The sequence below is a fragment of the Mastigoproctus giganteus genome, chromosome 12 (assembly GCF_048544385.1).
Source record: "Mastigoproctus giganteus isolate SK-2022 chromosome 12, ASM4854438v1, whole genome shotgun sequence".
Taxonomy (NCBI): domain Eukaryota; kingdom Metazoa; phylum Arthropoda; class Arachnida; order Uropygi; family Thelyphonidae; genus Mastigoproctus; species Mastigoproctus giganteus.
Genome location: NC_143586.1, coordinates 119,911,575 through 119,936,873, shown reverse-complemented (window position 1 = coordinate 119,936,873; position 25,299 = coordinate 119,911,575). Strand labels below are relative to the sequence as shown.

Sequence of the window (25,299 nt, the reverse complement as noted above, 5' to 3'; positions counted from 1 at the left end):
TTTATTTTCAGTCAATGAATTTTAGAGGTTTCATAGGTATACTTTTCCTTCAATTTTGATACTATGATTTTTTACCCCTTCCATCTCATTTTTGTCATTTTAAAAATAAAGTTAAAATGCACAGTGAGCCACTATAAGGTAAATCTGGAAACAGAAATACATGTCATACATATTTCATGAATCTTTGGTAAAATAAATTCAGGAAAAAGCTTTTCAAGGCATCTGTAGTGACTCACTCTATATACCTCAATAAACAATATATCTTGCTTAATAATTCTCCCAATCTCCTTTAGATTCCATTTGCAAAATAGCTCACTAGATAATTCTTAAGAGATAATGGTCAATATCTGTTTTATTTCATACTTTGGAGCACACTCAAGTAATGAGCACATTCAGGTACAGAGATCAAGCAACTGGCCATATGGAAGACTGACTAGCATAAGATTTGCCTTTAAATGTGTACAAATATCATATTTTACTGTAGTGACTGGCAACTGAAGCCATTATAGCATAACACCCTGGCACATGACATATTAACATCCAGCTAAATTTTAGCAAATTAAAGATGCTAGGAATAAGATTTATTTGGAGTGCTGCACTTTTGTCCTGAATGCAGGGATGTGCGTTCTGGAATTTTCCCTTGGTAACCATAGAGGAGGGTAGCAATAATCACAGTTGTTGCTCCAATAAGAAAGAACCTGAAAAATGAGGGAGGAGAAAGCAACATTAAAAAGTATTAAAACAACAATTAATAATGATAATGACAAAGTGATACAAGAGTATTAACAACAAACAAACAAAGACTATTTCAAGCAAGTTATGATTATTAAAAAACATTCTTTTAATTTTTGGTTTCTGAATCCATAATTATTTATAAATTAATATACAAACAATAATTAACTGTACAATAAAGACAGAACAGTTTTAATAAATTTCACCATTATGGACAACTGTAAGGAATCACCTTTCATTTAGTTTAAGACTTAGTTTCTCAAACTGGGAGATGGGGGGGGGATGAATCCCTTTGAGGAGTAAGGGCATGAAACAATAGTCAAAATTACTGGATATTTTCCAGTACAACTCCTGTATAAATTAAACATAATTATCAATGAAAATAACCTTCAAATCAAAGTGAACAAAAGCAAGATTAACACAACAAATTCACTCCAACTGGCAGTTAATGCAAGGTAGCAACTATTTAGTATATTCAAAACAAGGCCAAATTTGTGTGTTGAATTGCAACACAAGCATGATCTATCATCATCACTGGTGAAAGCTAATTATTATTATTAGTAGAAGTAGTGGGAAATGATCCACCTCAACAACAACACCAGATGGGAGATCCAACAATCAATCACCCTTTGGCTGTAGTAAAATTTCTATACATCTGACCTGCAATTGTCCTTACTCAATTTGAATTTATAACCCCTCATGTGTGCAATCTCAGCAAGAGGATTTCATCAGCATTAAGCTTACTCAATCCATTCAGGCCTTAAATACCTCAATCAGATTTCCACATAGGTGATAGGTGCCTAGCCTCCAGTGCAATTTGCAAACCTGAAGCCTTTCCTGGTAAGAGTACCTTTTTACGTTTGCATTTGAACATGAAGTGTGCAAACTCAACATTAACCAAACTTTGTGTGGAATTAAAAGTACCATTATATTTGTTTTATTTCTAAACATAATTCATTTTGCTAAGAACAATATAATAATCCAGTTTCAAAAAAAAAAAAAAAAGAAAAAAAACTTTTTAAAAACTGACGTAACTTAAAAATAGTTATAAATAATCATTTGAAATTTTGAACAATTAATATATTGTCTTCAATTTTTTGCCTCTAATATTTTTGAAAGAAAAATATGTTCCCTTTGTGATGGATAAACACATTGCCAGTTTGAAAAGAAAACCTGCTGAGCAGCCACAACTAGTACAACCACGACAATAAAACACTAACAGCAGAAATACAAAAACACAAAGTAAAATGTGCAAATCCAGAAAATCTGATCTATTATATTTAGTATTAGCATTAGTAGAGGAATATGATGCAAGAAAGCAAGCTTATATATCATCAGCAAAAAAAAAAAAAAAACCTTCCCATTTCACCCATCCTTTCACTTCAAATGCTTGTCTAGTTCTACTTTGAACTTATTTAGGTTTTCAACCTCCACAACGGCAGATGGAAGTTTGTTTCAACTATCAACCACCCGGCCAAAACCAATTTCTGCACATCTATTCTACAATTGTCTTTCCTCAATTTGAATTTATGTCCCCTCAAGTGATTAACCTGAGCAAGAAGAAGAATTCAATCAGCACATCAGCACTGAGCTTGCTCAAGGCCTTATACACCTCAATTAGATCACCTTGCATGTGCCTAGTCTCCAGATACTGCAATTTGCAGAACTAAAGTCTATCTTGGTAGGAGCAACATTTCATTCCCCTCACCAATTTCATTGCCCTTCTCTGTACTTGTTCGAGCAGCTCTACATCCTTACTAAAATGAGGCCTACAGACCTGTGTGCAGTATTCAAGCTGTGACCTGACCATGGCCTTATATATATGGGAACAATCACTTCCTTATCCCTGCTAGCAAAATTTCTATATATCATTGACAAGACACCATGAGCTACTATTTCAGCCTGTCTGCACTGTGCAAAAAACTTCATATCTGACTGCACAATTACCCCAGGTCCTTTTCATTTTCTACTACCCTGAGTATAGTACCACATAGTTGGTACATTACACTGGGGTTACTGCTACCCATATGCAGTAACTCCAGTGTCAATGTTAAACATCAATTTCCACCTCTCAGCCCACCTCCACAACTTTTCTAGATCCTGTTGCGGTAGTATATTATCATTAATTTCATTAACAACTGTGCCAACCTTTATATCGTCTGCAAACTCAGACATTAACCCTGATATATCTTCATCAATATCATTGATAAATACAGAAAACAACATGAGGCCCAACACCGAACCCTGGGAAACTCCACTAATAACATTAGTCCATGAAGAGCAGTGTCCACTGATTACCACACTCTGTCTTCTCCCAATCAACCATCCTTTTATCCATTGCAGCAACTTGCCCTTAATGCCATACTGCTCCAATTTGTACAGTAGCCCTCCATGTGCAACAGTAGCAAAAGGTTTCCAAAAATTCAAGTATATGATATCAAAATTATTTTTTGCATCCAGTTCCTTTGTGACCATATTATAGTATCCAATTAAATTTGTCAGACAAGTTTTCCCCTTAACAAATCCATGCTGTGTCTGAACTATAACTGCAGTCTTGTCTAGATGATCCTGTAGTGCTTCTTTAGCCAGTGACTCCATTATTTTCCCTAGAACATAAGTTAAACAAATAGTTCTATAATTATTCATATCAACCTGTGATCCTCCTTTGTGAATTGGGGACGCATTTGCACATATCCAGCCTATCGGCATCTCCCCTGAGTCCAAGGAAGCTTTCATAATTATGGTTAAGGGTTTGTTTACTTCCTTTGCTGCCTCCTTTAATATAACCTGATAGATCCCATACATCCCCAGGTGCTTTTTTTATGTTCAATTTCAACTATTTCTCCTCCATTTTACTCTCAGTTATTACAAAATCATTTAGCTCCCTGCTAGAGTGTGAGAAGCTTCTGGCTTCGACTTCCCTACAGATTTCCTCACGTGTGAATATAGATGCAAAATACTCTTTCAGTTTGTCATCTACCTCAGCAAGTTCATCAACAATCAAACCATCGATATCAAGGGGGCCCAATCTGATTCATCCATTTCCTTCTAGAGTTTACATAATTAAACAAGTCTTTGCTGTTTTTGTTTGCATCCTTTGACAAAGATTTCTCATAATCTTCATTTGCTTGCCTAACCTTCATTGTGACTTGATTACAGACTAGCTTATATCTAGCTTATATCCATACTTGATAATTTATATGAATCCCATGCATTTTTCTTCTCTGCCACAAGTCTCATTAGTTCATCTGCCATCTATTTAGGCCTAAACTTTGAACAGTTTATATCTTAGTTGGAACAAAAAGCCTAGTAGCTTCCAAGATTACTTCCTTCAATGTTTCCCATTTAGAATTCGCTATTGGTAACATCATCATGGGGTCCAACTGTATAGAATGTAAAAACTGTCTCAGACCACTGTAGTGACCTTTACAAAAGCAAAAACCCTTCCCTTTATCCTTCATGGTAGTTACATCTTTAAGTAATTACCATCAGGGGTAAAGACCAGATTGTGTTGACCACATCAGTACAATGTGGTTACTGCCACCTAGTGGTTCCTCTATCTGCAGTTTGTTAATGCATGAAGAATCACTGTTGATAATCATATCAAGAGTATTCTTGATATGATTATCAGCATATAATACTCCCTCTAGTTGCCTCTTGAACATGCTGCTGTAGAAAACAATCATCTAATAAATCCACATAAGCCTTGCTAGTGTGCGAGTGACCAATCCACAAGTTCTAGTCAATAACTATGAAGTTAAAATCCCCATTATAAGACAATCTTATTTACTGCCGCACTCTATTTCTCTGTATAGTTTTCCATTGTACTCATCAGAGTCAATAGGCCTGTAATATACTCTTAGTCTCAATTTTGCTTTCCCAGTGCATATGTCACACCAAACTGACTCAATATTGTGCTGCCCACCTCCATAGATTTTATGTGTTTCTTAACTAACATCATGACCCCTTCTCCCTTTCTATACTCCCCAAATTCCAATTCTAAATTCCTTTTCTCTGTGTGATACCATCTGTGATATCCCAACAATATTCACCTTCGATGTCTTCACCAGTACTGTAAATTCAACAAATTTATTTACTATACTCCTCGCATTGGTGTATATGCAAGTATGCATGCACCTATTCTTACTCTTAGTTATCGCAACACAGATCATGTATTTACTTGTTCCATGATAACTCCCAGCAGTCCTGGAAATCACCAGCACCTCGCTTTCCATGCTGCTGCTCATTACAATAGCAGTCGAAGAATCACTTTCAACTCTGCCTGTGGCTACTGTTAATCTAGCAGTCTGTGAATCCCTCCAAGCTAGCAGTTTTTCGACCCACCTAACACTGCCTCGATAGCATCAGTAAATATCCTTGCACCCTTCCTTTCTTTCTTTTTTATCATTGGGATTCATAAGTACTATTATTGACAAAAAGGAAAGATTGCTATGTTTGCTTTCTATGAATGTTTTAGCTGCTGAAAACATGAAACCTAATAAATTGAAACAACATCTTGAAAGTGTACATGCAGAATACATTTACAAGATGAGAATTTTCCAGAGAAAATTATATGCTTTTAATGAGAAAAAATAAAAAAAATAACTTTTTTTTCAAAAACAATGTCTGTGACGCAAAAAAGGATTGTTTGCATTGTATAAGTGTTGGTTACAGAATCATTAAGTGTGAAAAACCTCATTCGACAGATAAAAACATGGGTACTAACTGCAGCTACTGATATGGTGAAAATGATGCCTGGTAAATCATATGCAATGAAGCTTCAAATGGTTCCACTTGCAGATAATACAGTGGGAAGGAAAATTGCCAATGTGTGAAGATCTTTAATTGATTAATTGAAAACTAAAATCTTCCTAGTTTGCATCACAGGTGGATGAAGCAGCAGATGCAGTGAAAGATGCTGATTTGATTACATATGTATGACATGTGATGTTATGGAAGATTTATAATCATTATGATGTTATTTTGCAAACCTACTGATGCCAATAATTATATCAAGAGAAATTTTCAATATAAATAATGGATTTTTAATGAAAATGATATAATGCAGAAAAACTGCAATGGATGCTGCACTGACAAAGCTCAATCAACATTAGGACAAAATGCATACAAAAACTAGTTAAATATGTGGTCCCTTGTGCAATTTCTTGATGCAAGTGGTGGTCTTTAAAGACACTTGCATCAAGAAATATGGGTGAAGATCTACATAGGGATTTTACAGTTGTTACAGGAGTAATCAACTTCATAAAAAATAGTCCATTACAAATAAAGGTTTTTGCAAAACTGTGTGACAACATGGTAACAGAGCATAGGACACTTCTGTATTACTGCAAAACACACCGACTCTCTCATGCAAAAATATTCATAAGGTTGAGCTATAAGAAGAAATTGCCATTTTTCTTAGTAATAATAATAATAATAATGATGAATCCACATTAGTACACTGTGATTGCTGCCACTCAGTGGGCCTTTTTCCTGCAGATTCTTAATGCATGAAGCTGTTGTAGAAAAAACAAGCTCTAACATGCTGCTGTTGTAGAAAACAGTCATCCAAGAAATCCACAAAAGTCTTGTTAGTGTGTGAGTGACCAACCCACAAATTCCAGTCAACATTGCAAATTTAAAATCCCCCATTATGAGACATTCGTACTTGCTGGCCTACTCTATTTCACAGTATAGCTGTTTCATATACTTATCGGAGTCATATACTTAAATTGGCATATTAGGCTTATAACATACTTCTACTCTCAATTTTGTTTTCTGAGTGATTATATCACACCAAAATGACTCAACAATGCACTCGTCACCCAAGACAACTGGCACTCTTGATCACATAAGTTGTCTGTCCAACATGCTAAGACAACTGGATGTACTGCTTTAGATTTAATATGCTTCTTAACTAAGAGCATAACACTTCCACCTCTCCTGTCCTGTCTGTCCTTCCTCATTCATTCATTGAGGAAGGACAGACATATTAAAATTCAGCATCACTTATGATGCTGAATATTAAAATTCACCATCACTTATGTCTGAGTGACACCATGCTTCTGCTATTCCTACAATGTCTGCATTTGATGACTTAACCAGTACTTCAAATTCATCAAATTTATTTACAATGCTCCTAGCATTAGTGTACACCCCCATAGCCTGGTGGGCAGGAGCAGCAGTGCGAGCACACACTTCTTGATTATACCGGGGTTCGAGCCAGTGACCAACCCCAGGGGCTCACATCTGGTGAGTATGGGCTTGGTAAACCCATGGTCCTGAGCTGGATATCATCATTCTTCTCTTTCTTGGTGATTCCCTTCTACTTTTGACTCTCTCTCTCTCACAGGGTTACTCAGGAACTTTTTTTTTTCCTGGTGCAGCATAAGCCTCAGGCTTCCTTGCATCATATGGATATTAATAATAATAATAATAATAATAATAATAATAATAATAAATACGGAGGACGTGGAAAGGTCAGGGAATGACCACCGCATATCCCAGGAGCAATATGGCCTTAGTTGCTAATGCTCCTAAAAACCAAATAACAACATTAGTGTACACATGCAAGTATTCATGCACATGTTCTTACTTTTAGTTATCCTAACTCAGTCCATGTATTTATTTGTTCCATGATGACCTGCAGCAGGACCTGAAGTCCCAGACAACTTGCTTTCCAGGCTGCTACATGTACCAATAGTATCAGTGCAAGAATAACTTTTGCTTCTGCCTGCGACTCTAGTTAAGCTATGTCTGTGTATCACCTCAAGCTAGCAGTGTTCCCACCCACCCATCACTGGCTCGATAGCATCAGAAAAAATTCTTGCACACCTTTGATTCAGGTGTATCCCATCCCTGAAAAAAAACAGTATCTCGTGTTAACAAGCACAGACCACAATGAGAAAAATTCTACCCCATGAGTGTGCACAATCTCTCCAGGGCCAAATGGATTGATAAGCCTCTCAACATATACTCCTTCCTATCATGTCTGGGTAGAATTGCAGACAGTTTCAAATTAAATCCTAACTCGTAACCTTTTCCCAACATTGCCATGTACTTGTTAAGTAAGTCCTCAGATAGCCTACTCTTTATATCATTAGTGCCAACATATACAACAATATCTCCTTTTGTGCCATTAAAAGATGATATCTGCTCTACAACATCTCTACTTTTGCCCGAGCAGATAACAGGTCCATATCCTATGCGGACGTAGCTTATTGCCACTCCTGGAACAGAGAATTTTTTCTGATTTATTTTCGGTTTTATTAGCTTAAATTGGCATATTAACTTATTTTCTAGAGTAGCTTTATATTATTAGTTACGATACTTAGTTTAAAGTTTAACTTAGATAGAGATTTTGTAGGTATTACTTAGTATCGGCAAGGGTATCAAATCCACGTGTTACAAGTTGCAGCTCCGCTGAACGAGAGGTTTTTTTTTTTTTTAACCATATTTAGCTGATTTATTAACCAATTGTTATATCAAATTATTTTCTGTAAGTAGCTAGTCAGGATTCTTAGTTTATTCTGAATTGAGTTGTTGTTTGGTTTTTAGGAGCACTAGCAACTAAAGCCATATTGCTCCGGGATATGCGGTGGTCATTCCCTGACCTTTCCACATCCTCTGTATTTGGTGGTGACGGGCGCAAACCCTGGTCAAATCAAGAAGCGTGTGCTATGCACTGTTGCTCCTGCCCACCTAGCTACGGAGGCGCCTTCTGAATTGAGACAGCGAGATTTGGAAGTTAATCGATACTTAAGTGTCTGTAGATTTACCGTTCGTAAATTGCCGCCATTGTTACGCGATACAAAATATCTCGAACTAGATAGCATTAGCTTAGTATAGTATAGTACATAATATAATATTTTCAATTAATCAGTAAATCTATTAATTTTGTTGAACTTCATTGTCAATTAAATTGTACTTTTAACAATATACATATAATGACTTAGTTTACGGAACATAAATAATTAGCAAAAATAAATAATTAATACTTAACTTGATATGGATGTTATACAAAGGGATTTCGTAGATAACACTCAGTACTGAAACATAAATATAGCGTTACAACTGTGTTGGGATACAAGTATAGGGTTTTAATTTTGTACTGAAATTGAAATTTTATTGAAATTAAATCGAAATAATGACTCAGACCAGAGCAGCAAAGCAAAAGGCTCAAGCTAATGGGAGTGTTGTGGCTCAGGGGCGAACTGAGGGGGACAGTTGCCCTCTGAATCACAGCTTTTAAAATGCACTATTTGCTTGATGTTTGTGGACAGTCAGGTATGGGACATGATACTGCCATGGAGGTTGTCTTTGTATGTGCATGATGCAAGGAGTGTAAGGAAATCAGGCGACAACTCAGCGCTGTTATGGGCCTATATGAGAGCTTGAAGGACAGGGTGGATGCCCTCGAAGGATTAAAAGTGAGGGGCCCATCAAGCTCTCAGCTGCCCATACCAAAGCTAAAGCATGCACTTGGGCATCACGCAACACAGCGGCAACCCCCAAGGCAGAATGTGCTGGTCACAAAGGAACTAGTAGTTGCTGGTGACTGTATTGTCAGGGAAACGGGGAAACATGCTTTGTAAAAAGGATAGGTGGAACAGGACCAGGGTATGTCTGCCAGGGGCAAAGGTTGATGACGTTGTAGAGCGGATATCATCTTTTAAGGGAAAAAAGGTGATATTTTTTTTTTTGGTAGTTGTTGGCGCATAGGCTTCTGTGGCCATAATGCACCTCCCAAGGTTTTTTCAGTACTTTGATCCAAGCCCGAGGCGGGAATCGAACCCGCGACCTTTGGGTTGCCAGGCAGGCACTTTACCCACCCGGCTAGCCTGGTCGGCACAAAAGGTGATATAGTTGTACACCTTGGCACTAATGATATTAAAAGTAGGAGACCGGCGGAATTACTTAACAAGTACAGGTCACTGTTGAAAAAAAACCGTGAATTAGAGTTGAATTTGAAAGTGTCTGCAACTCTGCCCAGACACGATAGGAGGGAGTATATGATGAGAGCCCTGTTGATCAATTCGGCCCTGGAAAGATTGTGCAAGGCTCAAGGGGTAGAATATTTTGCTGCCTGGTCTGTACTTGTTAACAGGAGAGACTGCTTCTATAGGGATGGGATACACTTAAATAGAAAGGGTGCAAGAATATTTGCTGATGCTATCGAGCCAGTGTTAGGTGGGTCGGAAAACTGATAGCTTGGGGGTGGGGGGATACAGGGACTAATAGTTTAACAGTAGCTGTAGGCAGAGGTGAAGGTGATTCTTGCACAACTACTATTAGAAGAAGTAGTGACCTGGAGCGTGGGGTGCTGGGGGTTTCAGGGACGGATGGCAGTCATCCTGAAATAGGTGGGTATATGGGATGTGTTAGGGTAACTAGGAACAGGAGTAGGAGCATGTATGCTTGCATGTATACCAATGCTAGAAGTATAGTAAATAAATTTGATGAATTTGAAGTGTTGGTCAAGACATCAAAGGCGGATATCGTTGGGATAGCAGATACGTGGTGTAACACAGATATAAGGAATGCTGAACTGGAATTTGGGGAGTACAATGTGTACAGAAAGGATAGACAGGATAGAAAGGGAGGAGGTGTTATGCTGTTAATTAAGAAAAACATAAAATCAAAAGAAGTGCATCCAGTTGATATAGATGAACAGTGCACTTTTGAGTCAGTTTGGTGTGACATAAGCATTGCGAAAGCAAAAACAAGAGTAGGAGTCTGTTATAGGCCTAATGACTCAATTGAAAAATTGTAGAGAAATAGAGTGGGCTAGTAAATCAGAATGTCTTATAATGGGGGATTTTAACTTCCCAGATAGACTGGAACTTATGGGTCGGTAACTCGCACAATAGTAAGACTTTTGTGGATTTATTGGATGATTGTTTTCTGCAGCAGCATGTTCGAGAGGCAACCAGAGAAAGTAATACTCTTGATCTGGTTATCAGCAGTGATCATTCGTGTATTAAGAATTTGCAGATAAAGGAACTACAAGATGGCAGTGATCACAGTGTACTGATGTGGGATTTACTTAAAAATTTAATTACCATCAGGGGTAAAGAAAAGGGTTTTTGCTTCCGTAAAGGTGAATACAATGGTCTCCGACAGTTTTTAAATTCTGTACAGTGGGATCAACTGACGATGTTACCAACAGTAAATTCAAGGAATTAATCGTGGATGCTACTAAAAGTTTCATACCTATTAAGAAATATTTTTCAAGGTTTAGGCCTAAATGGTTATTTAATGAACTAATGAGACTTGTAACAGAGAAGAAAAATGCATGGGATGCATATAAATTTTCAAGCGACTCAGAAGCCTATAGCAGATATAAGCTAGTCTGTAATCAGGTCACAAAGGAGGTTAGGCAGGCGAAGGCAGATTACGAGAAATTCTTGGCAAAAGATGCTAAAAAAACAGCAAGGATTTCTTTACTTATATAAACTCTAAAAGGAAGGGGATGAATCTGATTGGTCCACTTGACATTGTTGGTTCGAGTGTTGATGATCCTGCTCAGATAGCAAACAAACTGAACGAGTATTTTGCATCTACATTCACACATGAGGAATTATTAAGGTTTGAAAATGGCAGAAGGTTATCAAATTGTAGCAGGATACTTAATGATTTTGTAATAACTGAGAGCAAAGTGGAGGAGAAAGTGTTGAAGTTAAACATAAGAAAAGCACCTGGGATGGATGGGATCTATCCAGTTATATTAAAGGAGGCGGCAAAGCAACTAAGCAAACCCCTAGCCATAATTATGAGAGCATCCTTGGACTCAGAGGAGGTTCCCACAGCCTGGAGATGTGCAAATATATCCCCAATTCATAAAGGGGGATCGAAGGGTGACACGAGTAATTACAGACCAGTTAGTTTAACTTCTGTTCTGGGTAAAATAATGGAGTCACTGGTTAAAGATGCATTGCAGGATCATCTAGACAAGACTCAGCGATAATTCAGACACAGCATGGGTTTGTTAAGGGAAAGCCTTGTCTGACAAATTTGATAGGACATTATGATGTGGTTACAAAGGAACTGGATGCAAAAAATAATTTTGGTATCATATATTTGGATTTCAGGAAAGCTTTTGACACTGTTGAGCATGGAAAATGATTGTATAAATTGGAGCAGAATGGTATTAAGGGTAAGTTGCTACAATGGATAAAAGGATGGTTAAGTGGGAGCAGACAGAGGGTGGTAATCAATGAGTGCTGCTCTTCGTGGACTAATGTTATTAGTGGAGTCCCACAGGGTTCGGTGTTAGGTCCACTGTTGTTTTGTTATATTAAAGGAGGTGGACATTAACTTGGACATTAAGCCTGATATACCTTCATCAATGATATTGATGAAGGTATATCAGGCTTAATGTCCAAGTTTGCAGATGATACAAAGGTTGGCAGGGTTGTTAATGACAGTAATGGCAGTGTGCTACTGCAACAGGATCTAGATAATTTGGGCAGATGGGCTAAGAAGTGGCAACTGAAGTTTAACCTTGACAAATGCAAAGTACTGCATATGGGTAGAAGTAACCCCAGAGAAATGCACCAACTGTGTGGCTACGCTTAAGGTGGTAGAAAATGAAAAAGACCTGGGAGTAATTGTGCAGATATGAAGTTTTCTGAGCAATGCAGACAAGCTGCCAGGGCAGGTCATGGGGTTTTGTCAATGATATATAGGAATTTTGCTAGCAGGGAGAAGGAGGTGATTGTCCCTCTGTATAAGGCAATGGTCAGGCTACGCCTTGAGTACTGTGCACAGGTCGGGAGGCCTCATTTTAGGAAGGATGTAGATTTACTTGAGCGTGTACAGAGAAGGGCAACAAGATTGGTGAAGGGAATGAAGGGATCTCCTTACCAAGAGAGGCTTAAGTTCTGCAAATTGCAGTATCTGGAAACTTGGTACCTGCACGGTGATCTGATTGAGGTCTATAAGGCCTTGAATGGGTTGAGCACGCTGAATTCTGATGGGATCCTTCCACTTGTTCAGATTACGAACCTAAGGGGGCATAAATTCAAATTAAGAAAAGACAGATGTAGAATAGATGTGCGTAAATTTGCCTTTAGCCAGCGGGTGGTTAATTTCTGGAACAAACTTCCATCTCTCATTGTGGAAGTTGATAGGTTGAATAAATTTAAGGTTGGAACTGGGCAGGCATTTGGAAGGAATGGTGTGATTTTTTTTTTTTTTTTTTGGCTGATGCTGCATAAGTTCATACACTTGCATCACATGCCACTACTACTAATACTATTTTAATTTCCCAGATATTGACGGGAAATTGTGGGTTGGTCACTCACACACTAGCAAGGCTTTTGTGGATTTATTGAATGATTGTTTTCTAAATCAGCATGTTCGGGAGGCAACTAGAGCGAGCAATACTCTTGATTTGATTATCAGTAGTGATTCTTCATGCATTAAGAATCTGCAGATACAGGAACCACTAGGTGGCAGTGATCACAGTGTGCTGAAGTGGGATTTACTCAAGGATGTAACTACCATCATTGGTAAAGGGAAGGGTTACTGCTTTCGTAAAGGTGACTACGATGGTCTGAGACAGCATTTAAATTCTATACAGTGGGACCAACTGATGATGTTACCAACAGCAAACTCAAAATGGGAAGCATTCAAAGAACTTATCTTGGAAGCTACTAGGATTTACATACCAACTAAGAAATATTGTTCAAGGTTCAGGCCTAAATGGATGTCAGATGAACTAATGAGGCATATGGCAGAGAAGAAAAATGCATGGGATACATATAAATTAACATGTGACACAGAAGCCTATGATAGATATAAGTTGATCTGTAACAAAGTTGCAAAGGAGGTTAGGCAGGCGAAGTCAGATTACGAGAAATCTTTGGCAAGGGATGCAAAGAAAAACAGCAAGGAGTTCTTTACTTATGTAAACTCTAGAAGGAAGGGGATGAATCAGATTGGTCCATTTGATATCGATGGTTCAACTGTTCATGATCCTGCTCAGACAGCTAACAAACTAAATCAATATTTTGCATCTACATTCACACATAAGGAGTTATTCAGGAAGGGGAATGCCATAGCTGAAGTAAACACTGGCAGTGAGCTAGATGATCTTGTAATAATTGAGAGTAAAGTGGAGGAGAAATTGTTGAAGATAAATACAAGAAAGGCACCTGGGGTGGATGGGATCTATCCAGTTGTATTAAAGGAGGCAGCAAAGGAAGTAAGCAAACCCTTACCCTTAATTATGAGAGCTTCCTTGGACTCAGTGGAGGTACCCACAGTCTGGAGATGTGCAAATGTAACCCCAATTCACAAAGGAGGATCAAAGGCTGACACAAGTAATTATAGACCTGTGAGTCTAACTTCTGTTTCAGGAAAATTAATGGAAGCACTAGTTAAATCATCTCGACAAGAATTCAGTTATAGTTCAGACACAGCATGGTTTTGTTAAGGGAAAGTCTTGCCTGACCAATTTGATTGGATACTATGATGTAGTCACAAAAGAATTGGATGCAGGGAATAACTTTGATACTGTTGCACACGGAAGACTGCTGCACAAATTGGAGCAGTGTGGCATTGGTGGCAAATTGTTGCTATGGATAAAGGGATGTTGGAGTGGCAGAAGACAGAGAGTGGTAATTAATGGACACTGCTCATTGTGAACTAATGTTATTAGTGGATCCCATCAGGGTTCAGTGTTGGGTCCATTGTTGTTTTCTGTATTTATAAATAATATTGATGATGGTATATGAAGCTTAATGTTCAAGTTTGCAGATGATACAAAAGTTGGCAGGGTTGTTAAGGACGCTACTGATGCTATGCTGCTGCAACAGGATCTGGAAAGGTTGAGCAGATGGGTTGAGAGGTGGCAAATGAAGTTTAACATTGACAAATGTAAAGTACTACATATGGGAAACAGCAACTCCAGAGCAATGTATCAACTCTGTGGAGCAGTGTAGAGCAACGTATCTACACTGACAGTGGTAGAGAGTGAAAAGGACTTGGGGGTAATTGTGCAGGCAGATATGAAGTTTTCTGATAGTGTAGACAGTCTGCAAGAGTAGCTCATGGTGTCTTGTCAATGATATACAGGAATGTTTGTAGCAGGGATAAGGAGATGATTATCCCCTTGTATAAGGCCTTGAGTACTGTATACACCTTGAGTACTGTATACAGGTCTGGAGGCTTCATTTTAAGAACGATGGAGAACGGTTGGAAAGAGTACAGAGAAGGGCAACAAGATTAGGGAATGAAACAAAGGGTTGCTCTTATGAAGGAAGGCTTAAGTTTTGCAGATTACAGTGTCTGGAGACTAAGCACCTGCAAGGTGATCTGATTGAGGTGTATAAAGTTTTGAATGGTTTGAGCATGCTCAATGCTCATGGGATACTGCCTTTTGTTCAGAATAATCACCTGAGAGGGCATAAATTGAAATTGAGGAAAGACAGATGTAGGATAGATTGTGCGGAAATTTGCCTTTAGCCAGCGGGTAGTTGATTGGTGGAACAGACTTCCATTTTTTGTTGTGGACGTTGATAGCCTAAATAAATTTGAGGCTCAGCTGGACAGGTATTTCGAACGAACGGAGGGGTGAAGTGGAAGGGTTTTTTTTTTTTTTTTTTTTTTTTCATTTGGCTGATGCTGCATAAGCTTGCTTTCTTGCATCATATGCCTCTACTAATGCAAATGCTAACATATTTCCCTTTTCCCTGACAATAACTAAGCTCCTGTGGGACCAGCGCATTCTGCTTCGAAGATTGCTACTGTGTTGTCTGATGGAGAGTTTGCTGTGGAGTTGAGTTGGGCAGCTGAGAGCTTGATGGACTTCTAGGACATCTACCCTACTCTTAAGACTCTCATTAATGCCCATCAGAATGCTGAGTTGGTACCTAATTTATTCATACTATCTTCACCTAGCACCAGAAAGGCATCCTCCTTGTTTGGATCATGTCCTGTTTCAGATAGTTCTGAAACAAGTTGTACATTCTGTTAGGCTGCGATATGTTAGAGAATCACCCTCTTTGCTTCTCTCCTGAGCCATAACACTCCTGCTACTTTGTGCCCATTGCTTTGCTGCTCTAGTCTGGGGCACGATTTCTGTTTAAATACAATTTGATTGATTAACAATGAAAATTAATGAAATTAATAAATTTAATTGATTAATTGACAATACGACACTAAGCTAATAGATTCCTAAATGAAGTTATACATATTATATTATCAAGTTCAAGATATATGTTATGCTAGAATAACAAGAATATTTGCTGATGCTATTGAGGTAGTGTTAGGTGGGTTGGAAAACTGCTAGCTTGGGGGGATTCACAGAATAAAAGGTTAAAAGTAGCCGCAGGCAGAGGTGAAGGTGATTCTTGTATAAGGCTTTGAATGGTTTGAGCATGCTCAATGCCAATGGGATTCTTCATCTTGCTCAGAATAATCACCTCAGAGGGCATAAATTCAAATTGAGGAAGGACGGATGTCGGATAGATGTGCGGAAATTTGCCTTTGGCCAGCGGGTGGTTGGTTGGTGGAACCGACTTCCATCACTTGTTGTAGAAGTTGATAGCCTAAACAAATTTAAAGCTCAACTGGACAGGTATTTCGAACGAACAGATGGGTGAAATGGGAGTGGGTTTTTTTTTTTTTTTTTTGGCTGATGCTGAATAAGCTTGCTTTCTTGCATCATATGCCTCTACTAATGCTAATGCTAATGCTAACTTCTATTAGAATAACTGGCGACCTGGAGCGAGGGGTGCTGGGGGTTTCAGGGACTGATAGCAGTCATAATGAAACAGGTGAGTATATGGGATGTGTTAGGGTAACTAATAATAAGGATAGCTACATGTATACTTGCATGTATACCAATGCTAGAAGTATAGTAAATAAATTTGAAGAATTTGAAGTGTTGGTCAAGACATCAAAGGCAGATATTGTTCGGATAGCAGAGATGTGGTGTCACACAAATAAGGAATGCAGATTTGGAATTTGGGGAGTACAATGTGTACAAAAAGGATAGACAGGATAGGAAGGGAGAAGGTGTTATGCTTTTAATTAAGAAAAACAAAATCAAAAGAAGTGCATCCAGTTGATATGGATGAACAGGGCACTGTTGAGTCAGTCTGGTGTGACATAAGCATTGCGAAAGCAAAAACAAGAGTAGGAGTCTGTTATAGGCCTAATGACTCAATTGAAAAATTGTAGAGAAATAGAGTGGGCTAGTAAATCAGAATGTCTTATAATGGGGGATTTTAACTTCCCAGATAGACTGGAACTTATGGGTCGGTAACTCGCACAATAGTAAGACTTTTGTGGATTTAATGGATGATTGTTTTCTGCAGCACATGTTCGAGAGGCAACCAGAGAAAGTAATACTCTTGATCTGGTTATCAGCAGTGATCATTCGTGTATTAAGAATTTGCAGATAAAGGAACCACTAGGTGGCAGTGATCACAGTGTACTGATGTGGGATTTACTTAAAGATATAATTACCATCAGGGGTAAAGGAAAGGTTTTTGCTTCTCTAAAGGTGAGTACAGTGGTGTCAGACAGTTTTTAAATTCTGTACAGTGGGATCAACTGACAATGTTACCAACAGTAAATTCTAAGTGGGAAGCATTCAAGGAATAAATCGTGGATGTTATAAAAGTTTCATATCTATTAAGAAATATTGTTCAAAGTTTAGGCCTAAATTGTCATCAAATGAACTAATCAGACTCATGGCGGAGAAGAAAAATGCATGGGACACATATAAATTATCAAGCGACTCAGAAGCCTATGGCAGATATAAGCTAGTCTGTAATCAGGTCACAAAAAAGGTTAGGCAGGCGAAGGCAGATTACGGGAAACCTTTGGCAAAAGATGCTAGGAAAAACAGCAAGGATTTCTTTACTTCTATACACTCTAAAAGGAAGGGGATGAATCTGATTGGTCCATTTGATATCGATGGTTCGACTGTTGATGATCCTGCTCAGATAGCAAACAAACTGAATGAGTATTTTGCATCTACATTCACACATGTGCAGTTATTAAGGTTTGAAAATGGCAGAAGGTTATGAAATTGTAGAAGGGTGCTTAATGATTTTGTAATAACTGAGAGCAAAGTGGAGGAGAAACTGTTGAAGTTAAACATAAGAAAGGCACCTGGGGTGGATGGGATCTATCCAGTTATATTAAAGGAGGTGGCAAAGCAACTAAGCAAACCATTAGCCATAATTATGAGAGCGTCCTTGGACTCAGGGGAGGTCCCCACGGACTGGAGATGTGCAAATGTATCCCCAATTCACAAAGGGGGATCGAAGGGTGACACAAGTAATTACAGACCAGTTAGTTTAACTTCTGTTCCGGGTAAAATAATGGAGTCTCTGGTTAAAGATGCATTGCAGAATCATCTAGACAAGACTGCAGCAATAATTCAGACACAGCATGGGTTTGTCAAGGGAACGTCTTGTCTGACAAATTTGATACAATATTATGATGTGGTTACAAAGGAACTGGATGCAAAAAATTATTTTGATATCATATATTTGGATTTCAGGAAAGCTTTTGACACTGTTGTGTATGGAAGACTATTGTACAAATTGGAGCAGAATGGTATTAAGGGTAAGTTGCTACAATGGATAAAAGGATGGTTGAGTGGGAGAAGACAGAGGGTGGTAATTAATGGGTGCTGATCTTCGTGGACTAATGTTATTAGTGGAGTCCCGCAGGGTTCGGTGTTGGGTCCTCTGTTGTTTTGTATATTTATCAATGATATTGATGAAGGTATATCAGGCTTAATGTCCAAGTTTGCAGATGATACAAAGGTTGGCAGGGTTGTTAATGACAGTAATGGCAGTGTGTTACTGCAACAGGATCTAGAAAATTTGGGCAGATGGGCTAAAAAGTGGTAACTGAAGTTTAATCTTGACAAATGCAAAGTACTGCATATGGGTAGAGGTAATCCCAGAGAAATGTACCAACTGTGTGGTACTACACCTATGGTGGTAGAAAATGAAAAAGACCTGGGAGTAATTGTGCAGTCAGATATGAAGTTTTCTGAGCAATGCAGACAGGTGGCCATGGCAGGTCATGGGTTTTGTCAATGATATATAGGCATTTTGCTAGCAGGGAAAAAGAGGTGATTTTTCCTCTGTATAAGGCAATGGTCAGGCCACGCCTTCAGTACTGCGTACAGGTCTGGAGGCCTCATTTTAGGAAGGATTTAGATTTGCTTGAGCATGTACAGAGAAGGGCAACAAGATTGGTGAAGGGAATGAAGGGATCCTCTTACCAAGAGAGGCTTAATTTCTGCAATTGCAGTAGCTGGAGACTAGGCACCTGTACGGTGATCTGATTGAGGTGTATAAGGCCTTGAATGGGTTGGGCACGCTGAATTCTGACGGGATCCTTCCACTTGTTCAGATTAAGAACCTAAGGGGGCATAAATTCAAATTAAGAAAAGACAGATGTAGAATAGATGTGCGTAAATTTGCCTTTAGCCAGCGGGTGGTTAATTGCTGGAACAAACGTCCATCTGTCGTTGTGGAAGTTGATAGGTTAAATAAATTTAAGGAGGAACTGGATAGGCATTTGGAGGGAATAGTGTGATTTTTATTTTATTTTTTTTGGCTGATGCTGCATAAGCTCATACATTTGCTTTCTTGCATCACATGCCACTACTACTACTACTACTATACATTATGATTGCAGTGTTAAATTAGTTATGTCCTTACTGAAAAGTAAAATTACTTAGCTAACACAAAAAGATATATGCTCAAAAAGTGATTAGAACCTTCAAGCTACTTATTTATCTCACACACACACACGGTAACTCAGAATTTGTCTTTGGCTGGTGCAACAAAAGCCTCAGTCTTCCTTGCACCATATGGCTAATAATAATAATAATAAAAAGGCCTTGGTCTTACACTAAAAGAATAACGGTGCAGAAAGATTTTCAGCAAATGATGAAATGACCTGAATGTCAGAAAAAATGTCAAATACACAGAATTCATGTAGTAAGTATTAGCAAGGATAGATTATCTGCTGCTCAAAAACTTGCAGAAGATTTAAGGTCATTTATCAACAAAAGAAAAATGTATTGGAGAACAACTCTACAATATTGATGAAACAGGTAGAAATTAAGATTTTACGAGGTGGCGAAAATGTGGACCCTGTAGAACCAGAATACAAAAAACCCAAACAGAGGATCATAGGTGCCACCTGAAGAAATGCAAGTGGAACTCACAAACTGCCTCGCTTTGTTGGTGGTAATTCAACTAATCCTACACCTTTTGAACATATAAATTGTTCATCTTTAGCAGTTTAATACCACTCACAAAAATCTGCATGAAAGGACTTTGAATTTTTCAAAGAATGGCACTTTCATGAATTTGTACCTTCTGTAAAGAAATTGAAGGAAATAAACTTACTTGAAAGGCTATTCTCGTTTTGGACTCTTTCATGTTCTGTGATGAACTTAAAGAGTGCAAAGAAAGAAAGAAAGAAAGAGGTGGTTAAAGACCATGTTTTTAACCAGTGAATGTAACTTCTTTGATCAAAACTATGGATAAAGGGGTTCTACAATGGCTAAAGAGATGACATAGGCAAAAAGTTTTTGAGTTCAATTTTGGAAAAAAATAGAATACATAAATATAAGTTTTATAGAATGATTAAAAGTTATCAATATCAAAAACATGTTTACAATGCAATGTAGAAATAAATTCCAATGTGGAATTTATGTGGAACTTATTGGAAATAAATTCCAATGTGTGATTTGGAATTTATTTCCACACTAATGTGGAAATAAATTCCAACTTCAACATTTACTACATCTTGGAGTAAACTTCAGCAAAAAAAAAAGTTGAAATTGCTAATGAAAATCCTGTATTACAAAAAGAACTATAATGAAGAACTTTTTTTTTCTGAACTTCTTTCAGGCAAATTGAAAGTTCTGAAAATTTACAGCAAAAAGACACAATGGATTCAACAATGTTTCCCAACAAATCATTACTGATTTTTTAGAAAACGTGGCTGAAAGCCTGATTCAATAGTCAACAAAGTAATGCTTATTAAAAAAAAAAAGAGAGAGAGGATCTACACTGCAAAATGTCACATTTCATCATCTAACCAGACAAAACTTAAAGATTCGATGTAAATGATGGTATGTGTATGTTTTAAGTAAAAATAAAATTCATAAGGTACATATATATACTTTCTTTTTTTAGTCTTTCACTGAAACTGACTTTTTTTTTTGATAAACTGGCCCATTGCTGGTTCTGGTCACATTGGGTAAGAGGGCTTTCTATTATATATCCATAATAAAAATTGCATACTGGATCTTGTCAGGAGCATAACCTCTTATTATTGTATATCTTTGTTTCTATGCTAATATAAATTTTGTCTAATGGAATTTTTTGAACATAACCTGCTGTAAGTCCAGGGATTGCATGTACATATTTTCAATTTACTACAATCACATATCTGTTGAACAGTATTAGTACAGTCATATGATGCAGGAAACAGACTTTTTCTGCATCCACAATAAAATAAAATAGAATATTCATCCTATTCCCATTTCTACAAAGAATTCAATTCAGCTTTGAACTTAGCCTGTCTCACTCCCATATATTGTTATTCCCTAAGATTTTATTTGTGTAATCCCTGGTTCTTGGGAGATCTGACATTATCACTTATACTGCACTGTCTACAGTACAACAAAAATATTTCTGGATCATTCTTATACTGCACTGTCTACAGCAGGGGTGGCCAACAAGTCGATCGCGGCTTTAATTTCGGTCAATCACATTGAATTTTAAATATATATAAAAAATATTAATAACTGGGCAGTACTTATACATTAATTTAATTCCCTTTGATTTAAAATGAATACTACAAAAAAGAGTAAAATGTATCATTTTCATCAAGGGTGGGAACTAGAATACTTTTTTGTAATGATAAAAGCAAAATGTTGTTTGATTTGCAATGCTTCTGTGGCTATCCCCAACAAAAAAAAGGAAACAAGCCGTGTCTGTAGCCAGGTGGGCAGGAGCAGTGGTGCGTAGCACACGTTTCTTGATTAGACCGGAGTTCGAGCCCATGACCACCAAATACGGAGGATGTGGAAAGGTCAGGGAATGACCACCACATATACCAGGAGCAATATGGCCTTAGTTACTAATGCTCCTAAAAACCAAATAACAAACAAAGGAAATTTAGAAATTCACTCCATGGTAAATACCAATCAGATTTTCTGCCTAATAAATTAAAAGAACTTAAATCCAGATTATTCACACAACAAAATTTCTTCGTGTCCCCTAATTTACAATCTAAAGCAGTAACTGTAGCATCATTTAAAGTGAATCATCTTCTTGCAAAAAATGCAAATCATTTTCTAATGGTCAATTCATCAAAGACGCATTTTTAGAAATAACAGATTCTCTTTTTCAAAATTTTAAGAACAAAAATGAAATTACAAGTGCTCTTTGACATCTGTAATTATTTTGAAATACTGTGATGTGATGTATCAAAAAAATGAGTAAAAATGTGAGCGAACAACAGTGTGCTCATATTGCTAATTGCGTGTCCTTTAACTTTTTTTAACCATGTGCAATGAAATTCTTGAGATGGTAGATCGCAGCACATTTGAAAAAAAAAAAGTAGATCACATCATAAATTAAGTTGGCCACCCCTGGTCTACAGTACAATAAAAATCTTTCTGGATCATTCTTACTTTTGTGACATTTTGTTAATGCATTATTTTTATTTCTGTTTGTCAGTAGAAGCCTAAATGCAATTGTAAATATAATTGTAAAATAGTGGATAAAGAGTAAGCCTATGATTACTATGCTTGGTGACTTGGTAATCATGCTTGTCACATGGTAATGGCAGGTGAATGAAAATCTGAAGGATTCCTGTGATTGTAAGAAACTAAACCAAAAATTGCAGTTTACTTATTTTTTAAAGTTACCTTTATATGCATTGTAATATACAAGTGAAGATAGCCATTTTGTAGCTGCACTTTTGTTAACCATATTTTAATTCTTTCAGATTTTTTCTTCTCTTCATTGATAATTTTTACATCTGATCCTGTTCATGACACCATTCTGCTTTATTAACAAAGTTAATGATGCTGTTTGCCTTCCTTCCTGGAGTTATTCTTTCATTCTTCATTCATTTATAAATACTTATGATATGCATTTGTTTATACTGACAACCATTTACCTAATAGCATAATGTAGAGATGACCCAGAAAAAATTTAAATGAAAACATTAAGTAAAAACTAATGCTATTTTTGAAGATAAATTTCACAAAGTTGCCTCGAGCAGAAAAAACAAGGTAGCAATTGGTAATGTAATCAGGCAGGAAGGTTGTGTAAATAATAAAAACACAAGAAAGGCATTTTGAAAGTGGTCCATTCCCTAAAGTTTCAGGGGAATGATATACAGTGCTTGTATGATGCCAAAACATCCACAGAGCAGGGAAATGATAAAAAATAAACCTATGATTTCACAAACTTCAAATTTAATGGACAAAAAAAAAAAAAAAAAAAAAATTGGCTGGCACTTGAATGTATCAGTAAAATTTTTTGAGTAGAATGTTTGCTGTCATATTGTTAACTGTTTATCTGTGCTTTGTTTCTTTATTATAACCTCACTTAAATTGCATCATCATCATGGTCTAAGAAAAATTCTCTTTTCACCAGTTCTCTGTTCACAATTTTAGCATTAGCATTAGTAGAGGCATTTGATGCAAGAAAGCAAGCTTATGCAGCATCAGCCAAAAAAAAAAAAAAAAAAAAAAAAAAAATAATAATAATAAATAAATAAATAAAAAATAACCACTTCCACTTCACCCCTCTGTTCGTTCGAAATACCTGTCCAGCTGAGCCTTAGACTTATTTAAGCTATCAACTTCCACGACAAGGGATGGAAGTCTGTTCCACCAACCAACCACCCGCTTGCTAAAGGCAAATTTCCTCACGTCTATCCTACATCTGTCTTTCCTCAATTTGAATTTATGCCCTCTCAGGTGATTATTCTGGGCAAGAGGAAGAATCCCATCAGCACTGAGCATGCTCAAACCATTCAAGGCTTTATATACCTCTATCAGATCACCTCACTGGTGCCTAGTCCCCAGACACTGTAATTTACAAAACTTAAGCCTTTCTTCGTAAGAGCACCCCTTTGTTCCATTCACTAATCTTGTTGCCCTTCTCTGTACTCGTTCCAGCATCTCTACATCCCTCTTGAAATGAGGCCTCCATACCTGTATACAGTACTCTAGGTGTGGCCTGACCATTGCCTTATACAAGGGAATAATCACCTCCTTATCCCTGCTAGAAAAATTCCTATATATCATTGACAATACACCATGAGCTACTCTTGCAGCCTGTCTGCACTGCTCAGAAAACTTCATATCTGCCTGCACAACCATCCCCAGGTCCCTTTCATTCTCTACCATTGTCAGTGTATTACCACAGAGTTGATACGTTGCTCTGGGGTTGCTGTTTCCCATATGCAGTACTTTACATTTGTCAATGTTAAACTTCATTTGCCACCTCTCAGCCCATGTGCTCAACCTTTCCAGATCCTGTTGAAGTAGCATAGTGTCAGTAGTGTCCTTGACAACCCTCCCAACCTTCGTATCGTCTGAAAACTTGGACATTAAGCTTGATATACCATCATCAATATCATTTATAAATACAGAAAACAATAATGGACCCAATACTGAACCCTGAGGGACTCCACTAATAACATTAGTCCACGATGAGCAGTGTCCATGGATTACCACTCTGTCTTCTCCCCTCAACCACCCCTTTATCTATAGCAGCAATTTGCCTCCAATGCCACACTGCTCCAATTTTTGCAGCAGTCTTCCATGTGCAACAGTATCAAAAGCCTTTCTAAGATCCAAGTATATAATATCAAAGTTATTCCCTGCATCCAGTTCTTTTGTGACTGCATCATAGTATCCAATCAAATTGGTCAGGCAAGACTTCCCCTTAACAAAACCATGTATCTGAGTCTGAGCTATAACTGAAGTCTTGTCTAGATGATCCTGCAGTGCTTCTTTAACCAGTGCCTCGATTAATTTTCCAGGAACAGAAGTTAAACTAACAGGTCTATAATTACTTGTATCGCCCTTTGATCCTCCTCCTTTGTGAATTGGGGTCACATTTGCACATTTCCAGTCCATGGGTACTTCCCCTGAGTCCAAGGAAGCTCTCATAATTATGGCTAAGAGTTTGCTTACTTCCTTTGCTGCCTCCTTTAATATAAATGGATAGATCCCATCCACCCCAGGTGCCTTTCTTGTATTTATCTTCAACAATTTCTCCTCCACTTTACTCTCAGTTATTACAAGATTCTCTAGCTTACTGCCAGAGTTGAATACACCTCTGGCATTCCAATCGCTGAATAACTCCTCATGTGTGAATGTCGATGAGAAATATTCATTCAGTTTGTTAGCTATCTGAGCAAGATCATCAACAGTTGACCCATCGATATCAAGTGGACCAATCTGATTCATCCCCTTCCTTCTAGAGTTTACATAAGTAAAGAACTCTTTGCTGTTTTTCTTTGTGTCCCTTGCCAAAGATTTCT

General features: G+C 37.6%; 1 protein-coding gene across 5 annotated transcripts in view; it reads right to left on the bottom strand.

The window, feature by feature from the left end:
- Window positions 1-327: 327 nt before the first annotated feature.
- The window catches only part of LOC150077364 (UDP-N-acetylglucosamine transporter-like), a 392,219-nt gene continuing 367,247 nt past the window's right edge, over window positions 328-25,299 (bottom strand). For all 5 annotated transcript variants that reach the window (XM_090386783.1, XM_090386784.1, XM_090386781.1 and 2 more), the window contains one exon: window positions 328-698. In XM_090386783.1, the coding sequence (XP_090242909.1) occupies window positions 569-698 (130 nt within the window). In that variant the 3' untranslated portion in view covers window positions 328-568. The remainder of the gene's footprint in view (window positions 699-25,299) is intronic.